The sequence below is a fragment of the Lolium rigidum genome, chromosome 1 (assembly GCF_022539505.1).
Source record: "Lolium rigidum isolate FL_2022 chromosome 1, APGP_CSIRO_Lrig_0.1, whole genome shotgun sequence".
Lineage (NCBI taxonomy): Eukaryota > Viridiplantae > Streptophyta > Magnoliopsida > Poales > Poaceae > Lolium > Lolium rigidum.
In genome coordinates, this window is record NC_061508.1 from 6,578,183 (window position 1) to 6,594,064 (window position 15,882).

The 15,882-nt window shown below is 41.0% G+C and overlaps 3 protein-coding genes across 3 annotated transcripts; 2 read left to right on the forward strand and 1 right to left on the reverse strand.

Moving 5' to 3' along the window:
- The first annotated feature begins 893 nt into the window (after window positions 1-893).
- Window positions 894-6,599, forward strand: LOC124666605 (MADS-box transcription factor 5-like). Its single transcript, XM_047203947.1, has 8 exons — window positions 894-1,078; window positions 4,294-4,369; window positions 4,881-4,942; window positions 5,029-5,128; window positions 5,333-5,374; window positions 5,470-5,511; window positions 6,026-6,165; window positions 6,550-6,599. The coding sequence occupies exons 1-8, from the start codon at window positions 894-896 to the stop codon at window positions 6,587-6,589; spliced, it is 687 nt and encodes a 228-aa protein (XP_047059903.1). The 3' UTR covers window positions 6,590-6,599.
- Window positions 6,600-7,280: 681 nt separating this feature from the next.
- Window positions 7,281-9,386, reverse strand: LOC124703506 (transcription factor MYB3R-4-like). Its single transcript, XM_047235717.1, has 3 exons — window positions 8,980-9,386; window positions 8,713-8,839; window positions 7,281-8,018 (listed from the first exon to the last, which is right to left on the reverse strand). The coding sequence occupies exons 1-3, from the start codon at window positions 9,384-9,386 to the stop codon at window positions 7,281-7,283; spliced, it is 1,272 nt and encodes a 423-aa protein (XP_047091673.1).
- A 1,205-nt stretch (window positions 9,387-10,591) lies between these two features.
- On the forward strand, window positions 10,592-15,722 carry LOC124684856 (rRNA N6-adenosine-methyltransferase METTL5-like). The gene is made up of 9 exons (XM_047219108.1): window positions 10,592-10,658; window positions 10,763-10,819; window positions 11,256-11,353; window positions 12,007-12,076; window positions 14,005-14,053; window positions 14,460-14,548; window positions 14,637-14,684; window positions 14,930-14,989; window positions 15,141-15,722. The coding sequence occupies exons 1-9, from the start codon at window positions 10,599-10,601 to the stop codon at window positions 15,249-15,251; spliced, it is 642 nt and encodes a 213-aa protein (XP_047075064.1). The 5' UTR covers window positions 10,592-10,598; the 3' UTR covers window positions 15,252-15,722.
- Window positions 15,723-15,882: the final 160 nt, after the last annotated feature.

The following is a 15,882-nucleotide window of genomic DNA, read 5'->3' on the forward strand; positions in this document are numbered from 1 at the left end:
ACTTTTAGGTTATTTTTGTCAAAATCGCCGCAAGAGGAGTCTGGTTTGCTAAATGAGATAGGGAAATCCAACTCGGCCCACATGTGCATACACTTATTTTATAATATTTTTAAATGTTAAAAATTTCCGCAATAAATTTTTGCATATATCTAGATATTCTATGTTCGAACATAAGTTTTTTGGGAAAAAAAGTATCCTATGTTCTGTGTAAAAAAGATAAGTTTTGATGTTCCAACATGGCTAGTTATGGAACATTTTTTGTACACAGGTCGCATAAAATGTTCTCTTTCCACTAAATATTGTGTAGGAGTATAGAATGTACGAATGTACATGCGGTTTTTTTAATTCTTTTTACATTTTTGAATTTTATTTTGCTTAATTTTTTTAATAATTGGTTTATATGCATGTATGACCCAAAACACCACCTCCAAAAACGTAGTATCTTTTTTATTTAACTTATACTTCAAGCGTATGTATACGGTCTAATCTGCAAAATAAGGGCCGAAGTGTAACAAAAAATAAAATGCAGGTCAAATTGTTGGCTCAAACTCATATACGTAGACTTTTTTTTCGTTCCTCACTTGGGAAATCAAACGGCTACACAAAATCTTAGAGCATCTACGTACCCCAAGACACAGGTGAAAGGGAAGGAGCAACCCCAAGACAGATAGACGTACCGTACGTGCATGTGTAGGGTAGCAACCACACAAAGTTACATCCATCTACTCATCCATCCATCTTAGCATATCATAAAGAGAGGGAAAGTAGCGCTGCTAGTCCTCGGCTTGGTAGTGCTATCTGAGTAGGGAGAAGGAGCAGGAGAAGAAGAGAGAGATCTAGAGAGAGACTAGGTCAGGCGAAAGGGCTGGCCGGCAAGCAGCTAGGAAGGAAGGATGGGTCGTGGTAAGGTTGAGCTCAAGCGGATCGACAACAAGATCAGCCGGCAGGTGACGTTTGCCAAGCGCCGGAACGGGCTGCTCAAGAAGGCGTACGAGCTGTCGGTGCTCTGTGACGCCGAGGTCGCCCTCATCATCTTCTCCACCCGCGGCCGCCTCTTTGAGTTCTCTACCTCATCATGGTAAATACCTATATCCCCGGCCCTGTAAATTAGTTTCGGGCCAGCTAGTTTCAATGCACATTTTTGCCCTAACAATGTCCGATTCAAGTTCCGTTAATTGCAAGTTTCTTTTGTCACTAGTATGTTGGTACTGATTTATGCAGATTTTTTTATCTGAAGCATTTCTTCTTTGGGGATTTGTTTTTGTTTGTTTCGGGAAGATCGATTTCTTGCATGTGGCGTTGCAATTGCATGCATCTGCAGAGGCTAGCTACTACCTAGATGTTAGCTCCTCTTATCTCTTTTGCTGTTTTGGGGAAGATTTGTTGGGTCTTTCCGTCATACATCGGCTGGGAGTGGTTTGCCTTTCCTCTTTTGGTGTTTATTATGTGAGTTTCAGTCGCTATAAGATGCAGTAGATAATATCCAAGTTCCTATATCTGTAGGCTAGAGGACTCTGGATTATTTTCTCTCTCTGTGTTGTTAACAGCATGTGCATAGATCAGAGCAATACGAAACTCTCTACTACTCCATACAAACTAATTTCCATTAATTCAACCAAGTCGGAGCCTTAATTTTGCGGATCTAATCTTGCGCTCTTCAGATCTGCACTAAACAATCCACCTAAGGAGAAGATCCGCACAAACAGAAACATTTTTTTCTCTCTTCTGGGGGAATCGAGCAAGTACTTTGGGAGTTCAGTTGCATCTTTATGCTTGAAGCAATACTAATTTTTTTTTTGTAAGCAAAATCTTAGCAAAGCACTACCGGTTATGCATTGATTACTGATTTACTGCTCCATTGGGAATCGAGTTCTTGATAGATCTAGTATCTGTCTGTCCAAGCTACATGGTATGTGTTGTTTCACTAGATTCTACTGTTCCATTGGGAACTAGCCATTCCCCCCTATTCTACTGTTCCATTGAGGCCTCTCTCTAGTCTCCAAACTCTTTCTCTCTCTACCTCTTGGCTGGGTTGCCAAGCAGGCACCGTACGTGCACGCGGCCACGGCAGAGGGGAGCCAGCTACTAGTACTACTGGGGAGAGGAAAATAATTGAAAAAACGTTATGCATCGATGTGCTCGTCATGGGTTATCCTGTCATCCCATGTTGTTCTTCGCATGTGAGTCCACCGATAGCCGTAGACATTTGACAGACAGCTCAAGTACTGGAGTAGCATCGACCGTCCAGTCCACCGGCCAATTTAGAGGCAACAGCAGGAAGCAAACGTGAAATGCGTTGAGAGGCTGCTGCTGCTGCTTTGCGTTGTACACCGCGTAGTACGTACGTACCGTGGTAGAGTGATGTCCTCCGGGATGTTGGGCTTTAGTGCTTTGAGCATGCATGCGTCATCATGTCATAATCGTATGCAAGAACAAGGACATGGATCGAGTCGGTCAGAGCGGGTTAATTGGATTCACCAGGCTGGAAAATATACCCCCTACAAGATGCCATGCGGCTAAATGCAAGAGGCAAAAAAATAAAAATACTCTAGTGTCAAATTTAAGTTCTGTTCTCAAAATGGTTCCCATTTTGTGAGTACTCTGTCCATTTAGGTGCAGTTTTATTCAAAATGTAACGTTTTACCACTGACATCCTTGGAAATGATTTAATTGATGTGTGAAGTTCATATATATGCTTAGATTTCTTAAAATACTTTCATAATATTAGGCTTGGAACATATTTGAAGGTAAACTTATATGCAACCGAACTTATCTAACTTTGGCTAGATACAATAATAGCTACTCCCTCCATTCCATAATTCTTAATAATATCATCAGGTTTGCTATGAAAAATATTTTCGTATTTTAAGATCTCATATTTTTCTAATTACCATGGTACTACAAAAACTAATGGCTAAAGATGCATTGGCGGTCGTAACACCATCTTTTATGAACTAGATGCTAGTTGAAGTAAAATATATATCATTACCTAAACAATTGTTCAAGATTAAGGAGAGAACCCTCCCTGCTGAAAGAAAAACATGTAAAGAACCTTTATGATATTTATATACCAGGCACTTTCGAAATGGGTATTCCTACCTTTATGATCCCGAACATTGACCATTTAACAAATTGATAATTAGTTGCATATTAATACATTATATCCAACTTTAGTCTAGAAATGGTACAGTTGGGTAGTTGCGCGCTTCTAGACCTAGGCCTCTTTGATACAGGAGGAGCATAAAACAAAGGAATAAGAAAATGTAGGATTTTGATTTCAGGATTTCGAAAACTAAAAATTCAAACAGGGCAAGCTCTTGGAATACTTCATCGGAAATTTGCGTATGAAGAGAGATTATGTGCAGGTTCATGTGCGAAAGGCAAATAAAATTCCCGTTGAAGTCTAAGTTTTTTTTCGAGAAAACGCAAAAACTTTGCATTTTGATTCATGATTGAAAGATTATGATACAAGCCGACATAGGCAACACTTGGGTACAACACCTACACACTAAGCCAGGGGGAGCAGCGCCGCTAGACCTGAAGCTCTGGCTGTTGCCCACAACTTGGCCTCCGCTTTTGTCATGTCGATCAAGCCACTGAGATCAGGCTGCCTTCCGTAACCACCAAGCTGCAAGCATAATCGCCAAGAAAGTGCCCTTGCGTGAGGTCGCTGGGAAGCACGGATAGTCGTGTCCCACCAATCCGCGAACTTGACCCCAGCTGCAGGGTGAAGTTCTTGCTAGTGTAACCTCTTGGTACAAATCTAATGGAATTGTTGTAGAAACGGACATCACAAAATGATCCAATTCTAAAAAAGATTGCTAAAAAACCCACTTCAGTGTTTCAAAAGTCAATACGATATTATTTTCTTTTGCATAAAAAGATATAGATGATAAACTAGGTGCTTGTAAAATTTCATGATGAAATATGTTAATATGCGCGCTACCCAAATTGACAACTACGTGGATCTATAATAGATGCACTTGTTGCTGTTATAGATACACACATTTGCTTTCTGTGCATAGACAAATGAAAATATTCATCGATGTATTTTACAAGTATGTAGACCACATTTTGATCTCATTACTTTTGCATAATAGTTCTCTGCAGAAAAAATCCTATGGATAGAAAGCCTGCATAATTCCTATGGGGAAGATACACACACACACACAGAGAGAGAGAGAGAGTACAGCCATAAATAAACTGCACGATGTGTAGGTTACATATTTTCCAGATTTTGTTTTATTGCTAAAATCCATTACATAATCATTTTTTCTTGTGTTGTGCCAACAGCATGTATAAGACGCTTGAGAGGTACCGCAGTTGCAACTACAACTCCAAAGCAACAGCAACTCCGGAGACTGAATTAGTACGTAATACCTCTTCAACGCTATTATTTCGTACACATTTCATGTACAGTATGAAGCTTTGCAGATTTTTTAGAGAAAATAACAAATAAAGGGGGTGATCTAAAATACATTATGAACTATGGGGGCTTGGTTGTACTTTCATTTCATGGTCAGGATTGATGATGGTAATCTGGTGATAGAAATATTCTTAATCTAATCTCATGGGTCGTGGTGAATCAAGTATGAATAGACAAACACAGTTCTATCAAATTGGATATGTGTGGATGGAAACTGCAGTATCTTACTACGGTATGCCTTGCTGTAAAAGAATACTATAGTATGACCAAAAAAAAGAATACTATAGTATGACATGCCCACTTATTTCCAGTGTTACTTACTGTCTCCTAGCAAGTTACAATAACCTTATAAACACTTACATATATACCTTTTGTGTATAATGTAGCTCTATAGTATAATCATGATTTCCCTTGATTAATCAGTGTACTGTTCATATTCTCTTATTAAAACTAGAGCAATTACCAAGAGTATTTAAAGATGAAGACAAGAGTTGAGTTCCTACAGACAACTCAGAGGTATGTAGTCTCTAACAAACTAAACAAAATGTTGGGTAAACTATGCCATTAATTAGTTACCAGGAGTGCCTAATTGGTCGCTACAGAAATCTTCTTGGTGAAGACTTGGGCCCACTTAGCATTAAGGAGCTTGAGCAACTTGAGAACCAAATTGAGATATCTCTCAAAAATATAAGGTCGACAAAGGTAAGATGTAACGAAGTTTATTGACCATATATATATATGTATAAACTGTGTGGTTATGACCTTCACACTTCAAAGGGTCCGGAATATATACAGATATATGCACTATATAATAGTGGAGTATATATAAATGTTAAAGCTATAACATCTTACATACAAATATGGTCGTAAGTTTCTGACTGTCAATTTCTGTCTACATATGTACAGAGCCAGCAGGCACTTGATCAGCTCTTTGAGCTCAAGCGTAAGGTAACACCTGCATCTTTTTAATTTGCCTTGCTTTGGTGTTTGCATCTTTCGTCAAATATGTAGAAGCCAGAATAATTAACCAAAAAATTGTGCAGGAACAACAACTGCAAGATGTTAACAAAGACTTAAGAAGGAAGGTAACACAGTATTATGTGCCATTCATACACATATTCGTTCGGCTAATCCTCATTTGGGCATTTCCAGTAGTTCCATACAAAATATGTAGAAGCTTCAATCGATGAAAAATAGAAAAAAAAAATATAGCGAAAGTTAGCACTGGCTGGTATATTTTATTCAGTTAGCTCTATTAATTGTTAATTAGCTAGTTTCTCTTGACTATCTTAAGAAGATAGTACAAATAAAAATATGTTATAAATAGTAATTTATTTTCCTACAGAGACAGTGCATAATTAGTATAATGGCTTTCCCTTTCAACAGATATTTGAATCTGTGTATATGCTTGTTAATGCTAATGCACTAATTAAGGCTGAACCACGAAAAGTAGCAGAATAGTTAAAAGAAGGAATATATTTGTTCTGAAAATATAGTTTTTTGGAAACCGTAAATTAATGGCTAAGGTCGCTATATGTTCAAAGAAAGGGTGAGCTATATATGTGTGTTTTCAACTTTTATATCTTCTTTTTTTACCAGATACAAGAAACTAGTGCAGAAAATGTGCTGCATATGTCTTGCCAGGATGTTGGACCTAGTGGGTCTAGTGGACAGGCTAATCAAGCGAACGAGCAGGAACTATTTCACTCTGCAGTTTGTGACCCGACTCTGCATATAGGGTACTGTACTTGTTTCTCTCAAAATACTAATATACAACTATACAAGTATGATATAGTGGTACTTAGTAGAATTTAATGTGAACCAGTATTTCTTGTTTATTTAATACTTAATGTATGCCTTTTTTAGCAATGTTAGAAAAATATGAAGTGCATATAAAAATATATTTTTGAACAGAATACAGTATATTTGAACTGGATCGTCAACATGCAAAAGAGTAAATTAATAGAATTCGATTTCAGTATTATCAGCAAAGATCGAAGACTGCCACCCACGTACTAAACCTAGCTAGCTTGTACATAACTTAATTAATTGAAGGAAACCATACCCTTTTAAAGTACCGGCTATTGAACTTTTGTGTAATTAGCTATTACAATCTTTTGCAGGTTTCATCAATCTTACGTGGATCAACTGAACAATAACTGAGTGAATGGTTTAGGTGACTCCTTAGCGGGGACATCTAGCTTATATTAGCCTATTGTGTACTAATCAAGAGGTCAAGTTGTATGCTATTATGAACTGTAAGAGAACTATCTAAGTGTGCCGGATGCTAAATGAACACAGCTTCTCAGTTTTAATTAACTATCTACTGAAAAGTGCACCGTGTTACTCACCTCTTGAGGCACTGACCAGTGGCCAGCATGTTACGAGATGATGCATATGTTTGTAGAGTAATTTTCATCCTGAATAGACATATGTGCATTTTGTAACTCCATCTGATTTATTTGATGTTTATAATTATTGTCCATATAAATTAAGATTAGTTGATGAGAACACATATAAGAATAGCATTGATTTACTCCACTTTCATATTGAAAATATTAGAGGGCTAATATGTCTTTACAAAATGAGAAACACATATTTAGGACATTTATGCAATATAGAATCAAACACTTAACTTCAAAAACCATATACATACACATGATCTTACCACTTTTATTGTAAATATATATATATTCCTGTTATACATTGAAAGGTCGTCATATTATCTATAAAATATCCAGAAGGTCGTCATATTATCTATAAATAGCATGTCCCATAATACATTCAAAAGGTCGTCATATTAACTATAAATAGCATGCATATATAATAATATTGCTGTTTTTTTTCTTGTCCACTAGCTGCAAGCTTGTGTATGCTTGACCAGCTCAATGAGATCCATCTCCTCCTTCACATGCACGGTCTTGATTTCTGCTGGACCAAACGCTGTCACCAATGGTGATAATGCAGAGTCAGTGCTTACGAGTGCGTCATCATCCCATGTCATCTCCATATCTAACTCATGGTCAACCTTAATGGCGTAATCAATATGGTTGAAGATGTAGTCCATGTCAACATCATCATCTATGCTGTAAACTTGGTACTGTGCCTCCTCCTTTGTGTCAAATAGTCCATCACACATGTCAATGGAAAAATCATCACAGGTAGGAACTAGAATTTCTTCGCAAGAGTGAGTTTGTCCGTCATCTGTGCTGAATATTCCTTCAGTAACCATTGTGTTGGACGGGTTGGATTCTGCCCAGTTATCATTCACCTGTACCATATTTTGTGTTGGAGGTGCTGTTGAAGATGGTGACAATGGAGGTTCTTTTGGATCTACAGGAGCAATGACCTTGCTAGAGCCAATTCCAAGGCTTTTGATGTAATTCTGCAGAAGGGTGCCAGATTTGGGATTCTTGGCACTAGTGCGGGTCCGCCTCCGTGCAAACTGCCTTCTCTTTGTTGCATTCCAATGATTTTTTATGGAGTTTTCTGTTCTCCCAGGGAGGCGCTTAGCTATCTCAGCCCATTTGTTGCCAACCTCCTTGTGTGTTTGTATTAGAACCATGTCTTCTTCCTCACTCCAAGTATCTTTCTGCATTTGTTTTTCCATTCATTAAAAGTTCATTCCACAAGCATAAATATCATATACACGTGTAGGATATTTTCACGCCTATTGTTTTCAGGGAAAAGCTTATCATAAATCATGTTTAATTATGAAAATATGACATTTTTTTTGGTTCACAATGATATTTAGCCATTTAAAAACTTCAAGATACTTGAGTTAACTGGTACAAAGGATACATAAATTGTCTAACTCTGGTCAACCAGATGGTTTCAATTTGCTTTGTTTCTGCTTATTCGAAGGATTGTTGTTTTCCTTCTGTTTTATTCCCTTTTGGACAGTTGGTCTACTAAACAGTGAAGAGACAATCAAAATATAAACTTTTAATTTTAGGGTGGATGACAGGAAAGTAGAAAATAAACTGAAGTTTGCGTGTTTACTCATTCTGATTGATAAACGAGCATTATTTCAGCAAAAAAAAGATCAACTTGCATTCTAATACTAAACAATATTTCGTGTATCTAAGCTCCCAAAAATTTGTGCACCCATAATGAATTGCATGTGATCCTAGTGACTTCGAAATCTCACTGAATGTGTTCAAATTAGTTTACTATTTCATTAAACATGGTCAAAGTAAATATATAACTGTCAGCATGTCATTATAGACTAGAAGACATCAAAGAGATTTGACTCCGCGGGTCAAGCAGAAGTTATGGAGATAAACCTTGATGTTAGGTCTCAAATGGTTGTGCCATCTTTCTCTGCATTGCTTTCCCACTCTTCCAGGCAGCATTTGTGCAATCTGAGACCACTTCCTCAGTCCAAACTGTTCCACTAACTTTACCAACTTCCTGTTAAAATTTACAAGAATGAACTCAGTGAGAACCTTGCAAATGAAGCAACTCATAACTTCAACTTACAGTACGGCCAGAGTTTTACTTTTGGATGGAGAAAATACTGAACAAAGCATGCATCAAGAAATCCAATTTACCTGTCTTCCTCCAGTGTCCATTGCCCTTTGACAACATTAGCCTTCTTGAGAGCCTTACTCGATGCCTTCTTTCTTGGAAGAAACCTGCGGCTCATCTCATAAGCCTTGTATGATCCAAGGCGGCCTCCTCCTATGAGATGTGAAACCTCCAGTTTTGGCGTCAACAGAGGCAAGAAAGGTCCAGAATTATGAACGATCGATGAAGCGTCGTCGAGGAGAGCCTTCTGCACTGCGCCTTGTGGATAGTAGTCCTGATAGAAGGCTGTGAACGGAACGATCGATCCACCGGTAGGTTCGAATGAACCATCAACAGGCTGGAGGTCGTAGTGAGCATTTTGCTGCACATGGAAATCAAGCGGCATGTCATCACAGCTCCCTGCATGGGGCTGGAAGTAACCGAAATCCATGGATGGGTTTCAGAAGCTAGCTAGCTAGGGGGAGATCTACAGAGACAGGATGCTGGCTTCCTGTTTACCTGCATCTCTCGGAGGAGGAGACATTGGCATAGCATGTCACATTATATCTAGACAAGAACCTATGGCCCTTAAAGACCACAAGTTAAGGGAGTTTTATGGTTTTATTAATTGGCATTGTTAATGGGACATTTAACTTTCATAAATAGATTACTTCATGCAAGAGAGACCTAGTTAATTAAGCAAGCATTATTCCCCCAAACGTGGCACACACACCACCCATGGCAACATGTTTGGTCATGAAGATATTTTAACATCGGAGTGCATGGCCCTGTGATGATATTAGTCGTTTCGTTTTCTTTATGTGATCTGAAGTAAAGCACAAGTATTTATTTAGGAAGTAAATAAATTATGCAAAATTAAACATATGTACGCGAGTTTATGCAAACATTATCTAGTATGGAACTGTGCCTAAGTGCGACCAAGAATACCTTTTCATGTCTGAGCACTTGTAGTATCATTAGCAGATGACGAAGACATTTGGTTCTGGCTGGGGCATGTATGCGACCAATTTGAACTGAATATTTTTCAGAGAAGGATAGTTGATTAGTCTCATAAGAGACTCGTCTCGTAATTAAACTGTAGAATCGGTCGAGATGAAGGAAACTACGAGAAATATTATCACCCAGGCAAACAAAATGGAACCCCTTTTTATGAACCAAGTGGAACAAACCTAGCTGACAAGGAGAATGCTGCTTGCTCAAGCACAACGGTAGTACGGGGACGAGGACGAGCGGCGCATACCTTCTACGCACGCCGCAAACGGGTAGCGCCCGTCTCTCCTGGCCGCGGAAACGGAGCGGCAAGCAACCGGCGGCGATGGCGACGGCCGGTTTGGGTTACACTGGCCGCCGCGCCGGACGAGAAGGAAGAAGAAAGAAGACCATGCGCCATCAAAGGCTTCTCCACGTTTGCCTCGTATTGGGCTCGTTTTCGGTCGGTGTCTGATGGGCTCTTGGGCTGGTACTGAGTGGTCAACGTGGGCCGGTCCGGCCCGGTTGTCTGGCCCGTCCAGCGCCGGCCCTAAGAAAAAGTCTGCCCTCTCGCCGTCGGAGGCGCCAGTGGCTCGCCGGCAGCAATTGAGAATCGAATCCCCAACTCGACGGCGCTTCTCGCGTGCTCCGCCACGGCGACGGCGACGGCGAGATGAAGCTGAAGCAGCTCGAGGGCCTCCTGGGAGGCCTGACCCAGTTCGCCGACCCCAAGGTACTCTCTCCGCCACCATCTCCCGGTTCAACTCCAGAACAAGGAGGGAAATGAGACGACGAATTTATATGAATTTTTACCGCCGCCGCCGCTGGTGGGTGCAGGTGGAGCTGGAGCAGTACGCGACGGGCCCCCACATAGCGTCACGGATGCTCTACACGGTAGTACCCTCTCCCGATTCTGATGCCTTGTTGCTTTATGCGAGCTGCATGTGGATGCGATTCCGCTCTCTGTTGTAGAATTTGGAGGCCAAGTGAATCTGTAGCCTCGGTTCCATGCCCAAACTAACAAGCTACTTCCGCGGCAGGCTCGCATATATGTACTCCTTTTTCCGAATTTAATTTCTTAGGTCTGTGAGCTACCACCTGGTCAGTACAAAATTTGGAATATTCGAGTTTTAGCTGGTTGCAACCTATACTTCGATTTTGGGAATGTCTCACTTGGCTATTTATCTCAAGAATGTATGCGAAACCATCAGGTAGAAAAACAGTAGAGTAGGCTTGTCAGGTGTGGGTGCTGACCAGATGCTAAAATTCTAGTGACTCGTGATCTTCCCTCTGTTTTATCTTTCTCATGGTGATTTGGTACATCCATCAGGCTGAGAACAGTTTCGATGACATCTCTGGCAAAGTGGTAGCTGACTTTGGGTGTGGCTGTGGTACCCTGGCTATCGCGAGTGCTCTGCTGGATGCTGAGTGAGTATGTTTAAACTCTTAATATATTGGGGATTGTGTTCTGGAGTTCTTTTCTACAGTTGTTTCTCTAGACTGATATCATCAGAGGTCTACACCCTTTAACCGTGCAAAAGCTTGTCACTATTATAGCTCCGGTCCCGTCATTTGCACGCTTACTTTAACACTCCTCGATCTCAACGAGGAACTGAAGAGTGGCCACCTCTTCCATGATATGCTGATTAATTGTGCAGAATAGGGAGGAAACTAAGGTTTTCTTTTGTGGGCAGTGCTGATTTAACATTACTTACGAAACCCTAGTGCCTCATATGTAACTTAATTACTCATAGTGAAGAGCTAAGCAAATAAAACTGTTTATACTATTATTTACTAATTTACCGCATTTTATTTGAAATTTCTGTATTAATGGTAAAAAATATGTTGCATATTAGAATTCCATAGTTTTATCTACCTGACCATGTTACACTATCATTCCAATGGCAAGGAACAAACTCATGTACGCATATTGGATAATAACATAGTATACTTTAATTGGTTATCCATCAGTATCATGAACTAGAAATCCGCGTGTTTGTGTGCCTTAGGATCTTATGATTTTGTTGTAATTCTGTTTTTAATAATTCTTAATCTTATTCACAATTGTTGCGGAATGACAGGCATGTGACTGGTATTGATATTGACCTGCAGTCCCTTGAACTTGCTCAAGAAAATGCTACTGATCTGGAGGTATGCTGTTGCTTTAGTTTCCACTATAACAATTCATTCCCCTCTTTTTTCACCTGTGGAAATTCTGCATGATATTGGAGTAGTTTTGGTTATAATTCTCATGTATATGTAGTTTGAGCAAATCGCTAATCAACACCTCTGTGAAAGGTTTTACTCCAAAGGGGCAGCCCCGGCCACTGCATCAATCGATGCATACAGCCTCTTATTTGATTATTAAAAGTATATGGTTTACTCCAGCATACTTAAGTAAGCTGTTTTTGCAACTCTTTTGCATAGTGACCAGCTTGATCTATTATCTCAGTAGTATGTGGCATAACTAATTGACTGCCTACTACAGTTGATCAAAGGATGACAACTTGCAAGTTCAGTTAGCAGCATTGTGTTTCTTTTCATTGCAAAGGAGAGTTTGTTACAAGGTCACACCTCCGGGGAGGGTGATGGGCCTTAGCATATACCAAATGCAATTCCAAATAGTTCCTTTTTTGCGCTAGAAGAATGTAATTCTGTAGTTGACCAAGCTGTTGGGTAAGCTTGTAGAAATCGAAGTTTGGGTCATTTAAATATAGTATCTACACAAGAGATAGGTGCACTACCTCTTGCCTGGAACTCCAATGCCGGTTGAGAAACACACCCCTCAACTCTGAGAACCTTTCACTTCAGTTTTGTTGCATTTACTACACCATGGATGTGCTACTCTATCCCGTCAGAGCATCTCTAGCAGAGCCCGTATATCGCGGAACCGAAAACTACGGGTTCGGTCTCCCGAACTGTGGGAAATTGTTGGATTTAGTCACGGCGCAGAACAGAAACCGAACTCGTGAACCGAAAACGCGGAAATCAAACGTCGCGGGAAATTGAAACTCGCGATTGAACTCGATTTGCTCCGATCAAGGTGAATTCGTTGATAATTTACAATAAGGCAGGCAAAATACATGCATCTTCGACCTACATTCGATACTAGGGGCCTAATTTAGACTAGATTTATTCCCCGGAGTGACTATACTATCACCGGGGCGCTTCACTATGCCGGCAAAGGCTTTTTGGTCGTCGTCGATTCCTAGGCGACGATGAGCGCCGCCACCTCGAAGGCCGCCGCCTCGGAGGTGCTCCCGCAGGCTAGAGGCCGCCCGTTGGCGTCGTTGCCGCGCGGGGGCAGCGCTGGCAGCGGCGGGCTGCACGAGCCGGCAGCGGGGGGCGCCTCCGCTTCTCCTTCCTCAGTCGTCGCCTCGCGCGCTTGACGGCGCGCCATAAGTTCCGGCCACTTCCGCCCGGCCCGCTTCCATGCGCCGTCGGAGTGCGCTCCGCCTCCGCCCGTACACCCGGCGGACGCCGAGGTGATTTTCCGCCGCCGATTCGGCCACCTCCCCTACCCACGCGTCTTAAACGCCCCATTTCGGACGGAGGGGTGGTGGCCGAAGCGGCGGAGTGGCGTCGGAGGAGGCGGAATCGCTCGGCGGAGAGGAGGCAGGCGGCGGCGGAGGGGAGTAGGGTTTACGAACCGAACTCCCCTCCGCGGCCCCTTTTAATACAGGGCGTCCGCTTGATTTCTCGGGGGCCCGAACTCGTTTTACGGGAAAGGTCGTGAGTTCAGGCTCCGTTCTAGCCCATCTCCGAACCGAACCCCTATTCTCGCCGGACTTTTTCAGTTTCGGCCGCGAGTTCGGGCTCTGTTAGAGATGCTCTCATATCCCTATATTCACTGCCTTTTGTCCACATCAACAATCTCTGTGTTGTTGGCTCATATTTTGGTCTTCTTGCATGATTTTTACTCTTTTGGTACCAGTGATCAAACTTGCATGATCAAGTACGTGGTGATGTAGAGTTGAAAGTAGTATGTGAGAGAATTGACACAGTAATTGATATTTCTAGATCTGTTATATTATCATGGGAATGACATGTTTCTTTTTATTACATGTTTGGTTATGCAGCTGGATATCGACTTAATTCAGTGTGACATAAAGAACTTAAATTTAACAGGTATTTTTTTAAAGTGGCAACCTATTGTGCAGGCTCAGTGCAACTTCAATGTTCTTCTGGTTATAATACACCATTGTCTTTTATCATTATTATGGAAGCTCTTTTCAACATCGTCCTTCTCAACTGCCCCTTTTGTATTTTTAATCCGTAAGTAAATAATGTCTAGAATGGATTTACTATCCTAGCTGAACATGCTCTACAAGTTGGCTAGGTTACTTCCCACTCTCCAGTATATCATGTCGCTTCGCAGGTTAAAATAGTAGATGAAATAGAATCTCGTCTAGCAAATGAACTACTTGCAAAACGTAGTTCTTGAAATAAATCATGTTTGCACACAAATATAGATGTTTTCAATGTTGAAAAACGTCCATAACCATTTTGGTGCCTACTAAGAGATATGGTGCAGGCCTTCTTGTTGATACTGTTGTCATGAACCCTCCCTTTGGGACAAAAAGAAAAGGAGCTGACATGGATTTCCTTTCTATGGGCTTGAAGGTGGTCAAAGCAGTAGTTTGCTATAATACCAATTCATTAACGATGACATTTATGTTGCAATTTTTTAATATCTATTTATTATTCACAGGTTGCCTCTCAAGCTGTCTATTCTCTACACAAGACTTCCACGAGAGAAGTAAGTTTTTCCTTCAGAGTTACAGCTGTGGTTTATCCAACCCTGCTTTCTGATCTAATGTGATTCTTCTATGTAAATATTTCGATCTCTTTTCCACAGAGACTATTGTACCGGCAAAAGGAATTAATCAACTGTATACATGATAAACCTAGCAATTGTCGATAGTTTTCTGTTTTCATTTTGTACATTGATTGAAGCAAATGTTGATAGATTCCCCGCTTATGTTTTTGTGTTTTGATCTTTAGTACATCAAGAAGGCAGCCATCCGTAATTGCAATGCCATCAGTGCTGAAGTTCTGTGTGAGGTAATGTTATTTGAAACATTCTAGCATCTCTTATTTTTCTCAAAAACAGGAAAAAGAAAGGTTATTCTGCATTGAGGATTTCAGGTCCAAATCATGTCTTGTGTTCCACACCTGCTGTGATAATTTATATCCTCTCTTTCTCTTGTCACAGCTGCGCTATGCTCTACCGCAGACCTACAAGTTCCACAATAAAAAGGAGGTCGACGTTGCAGTTGATCTGTGGCGCTTCGTTCCACGAGCTCGAGACGAAAGAGCAAGCTAGCACAATGCGGCCACACAAGAAGGCCTGGACAATGACACTTCCCGAACCACCGTCTGATGGCTGGAATTGCTAGAGGAAGAAAAATACATGGGCATTCACACATTTTCCTCCCCTTGTAAGCGTCAAACCCCAATAGTTTAGCTACTTTAGCCATCCGTCAGCTTTGCGTGGAGCAGTGTGTACAATGTGCAGCATCTCTTCATTTTGATCTCGTTTTTGTTGTGCTGGGGACAAAATCAGCGTCTTCGCAGAAAATTCGTAGTTAAAACCTGTGGCCTCAGCAAGGCCCCTGGGAACTGATATAGTAGCCGAAGCTCCAGTACTGAACACCATGCACACCATTATTATTGAGATGAACACAGTTAAGAGAGTATGCTCGCAAGATTTGTCCAGAAACCTACATGTCTTGATGGCACAGAAAATTGTTGACTGAAGCAAGTTATAGACATACATACACCATTGTTTTCCTCATCTTTACTGGTCAAGTTTTGATGGCACCAAGCATGTAGCACAATTTTGCAGCACCCTATAAGGACCTCGCCCAGTGTCCAGTCTGTAGAGAAGAAGCCTCTGGCTTTTATTGCTCGAGAGAAGCTAGCCATGTGGCTCATAAACTTGCTAGCGGAGCCAG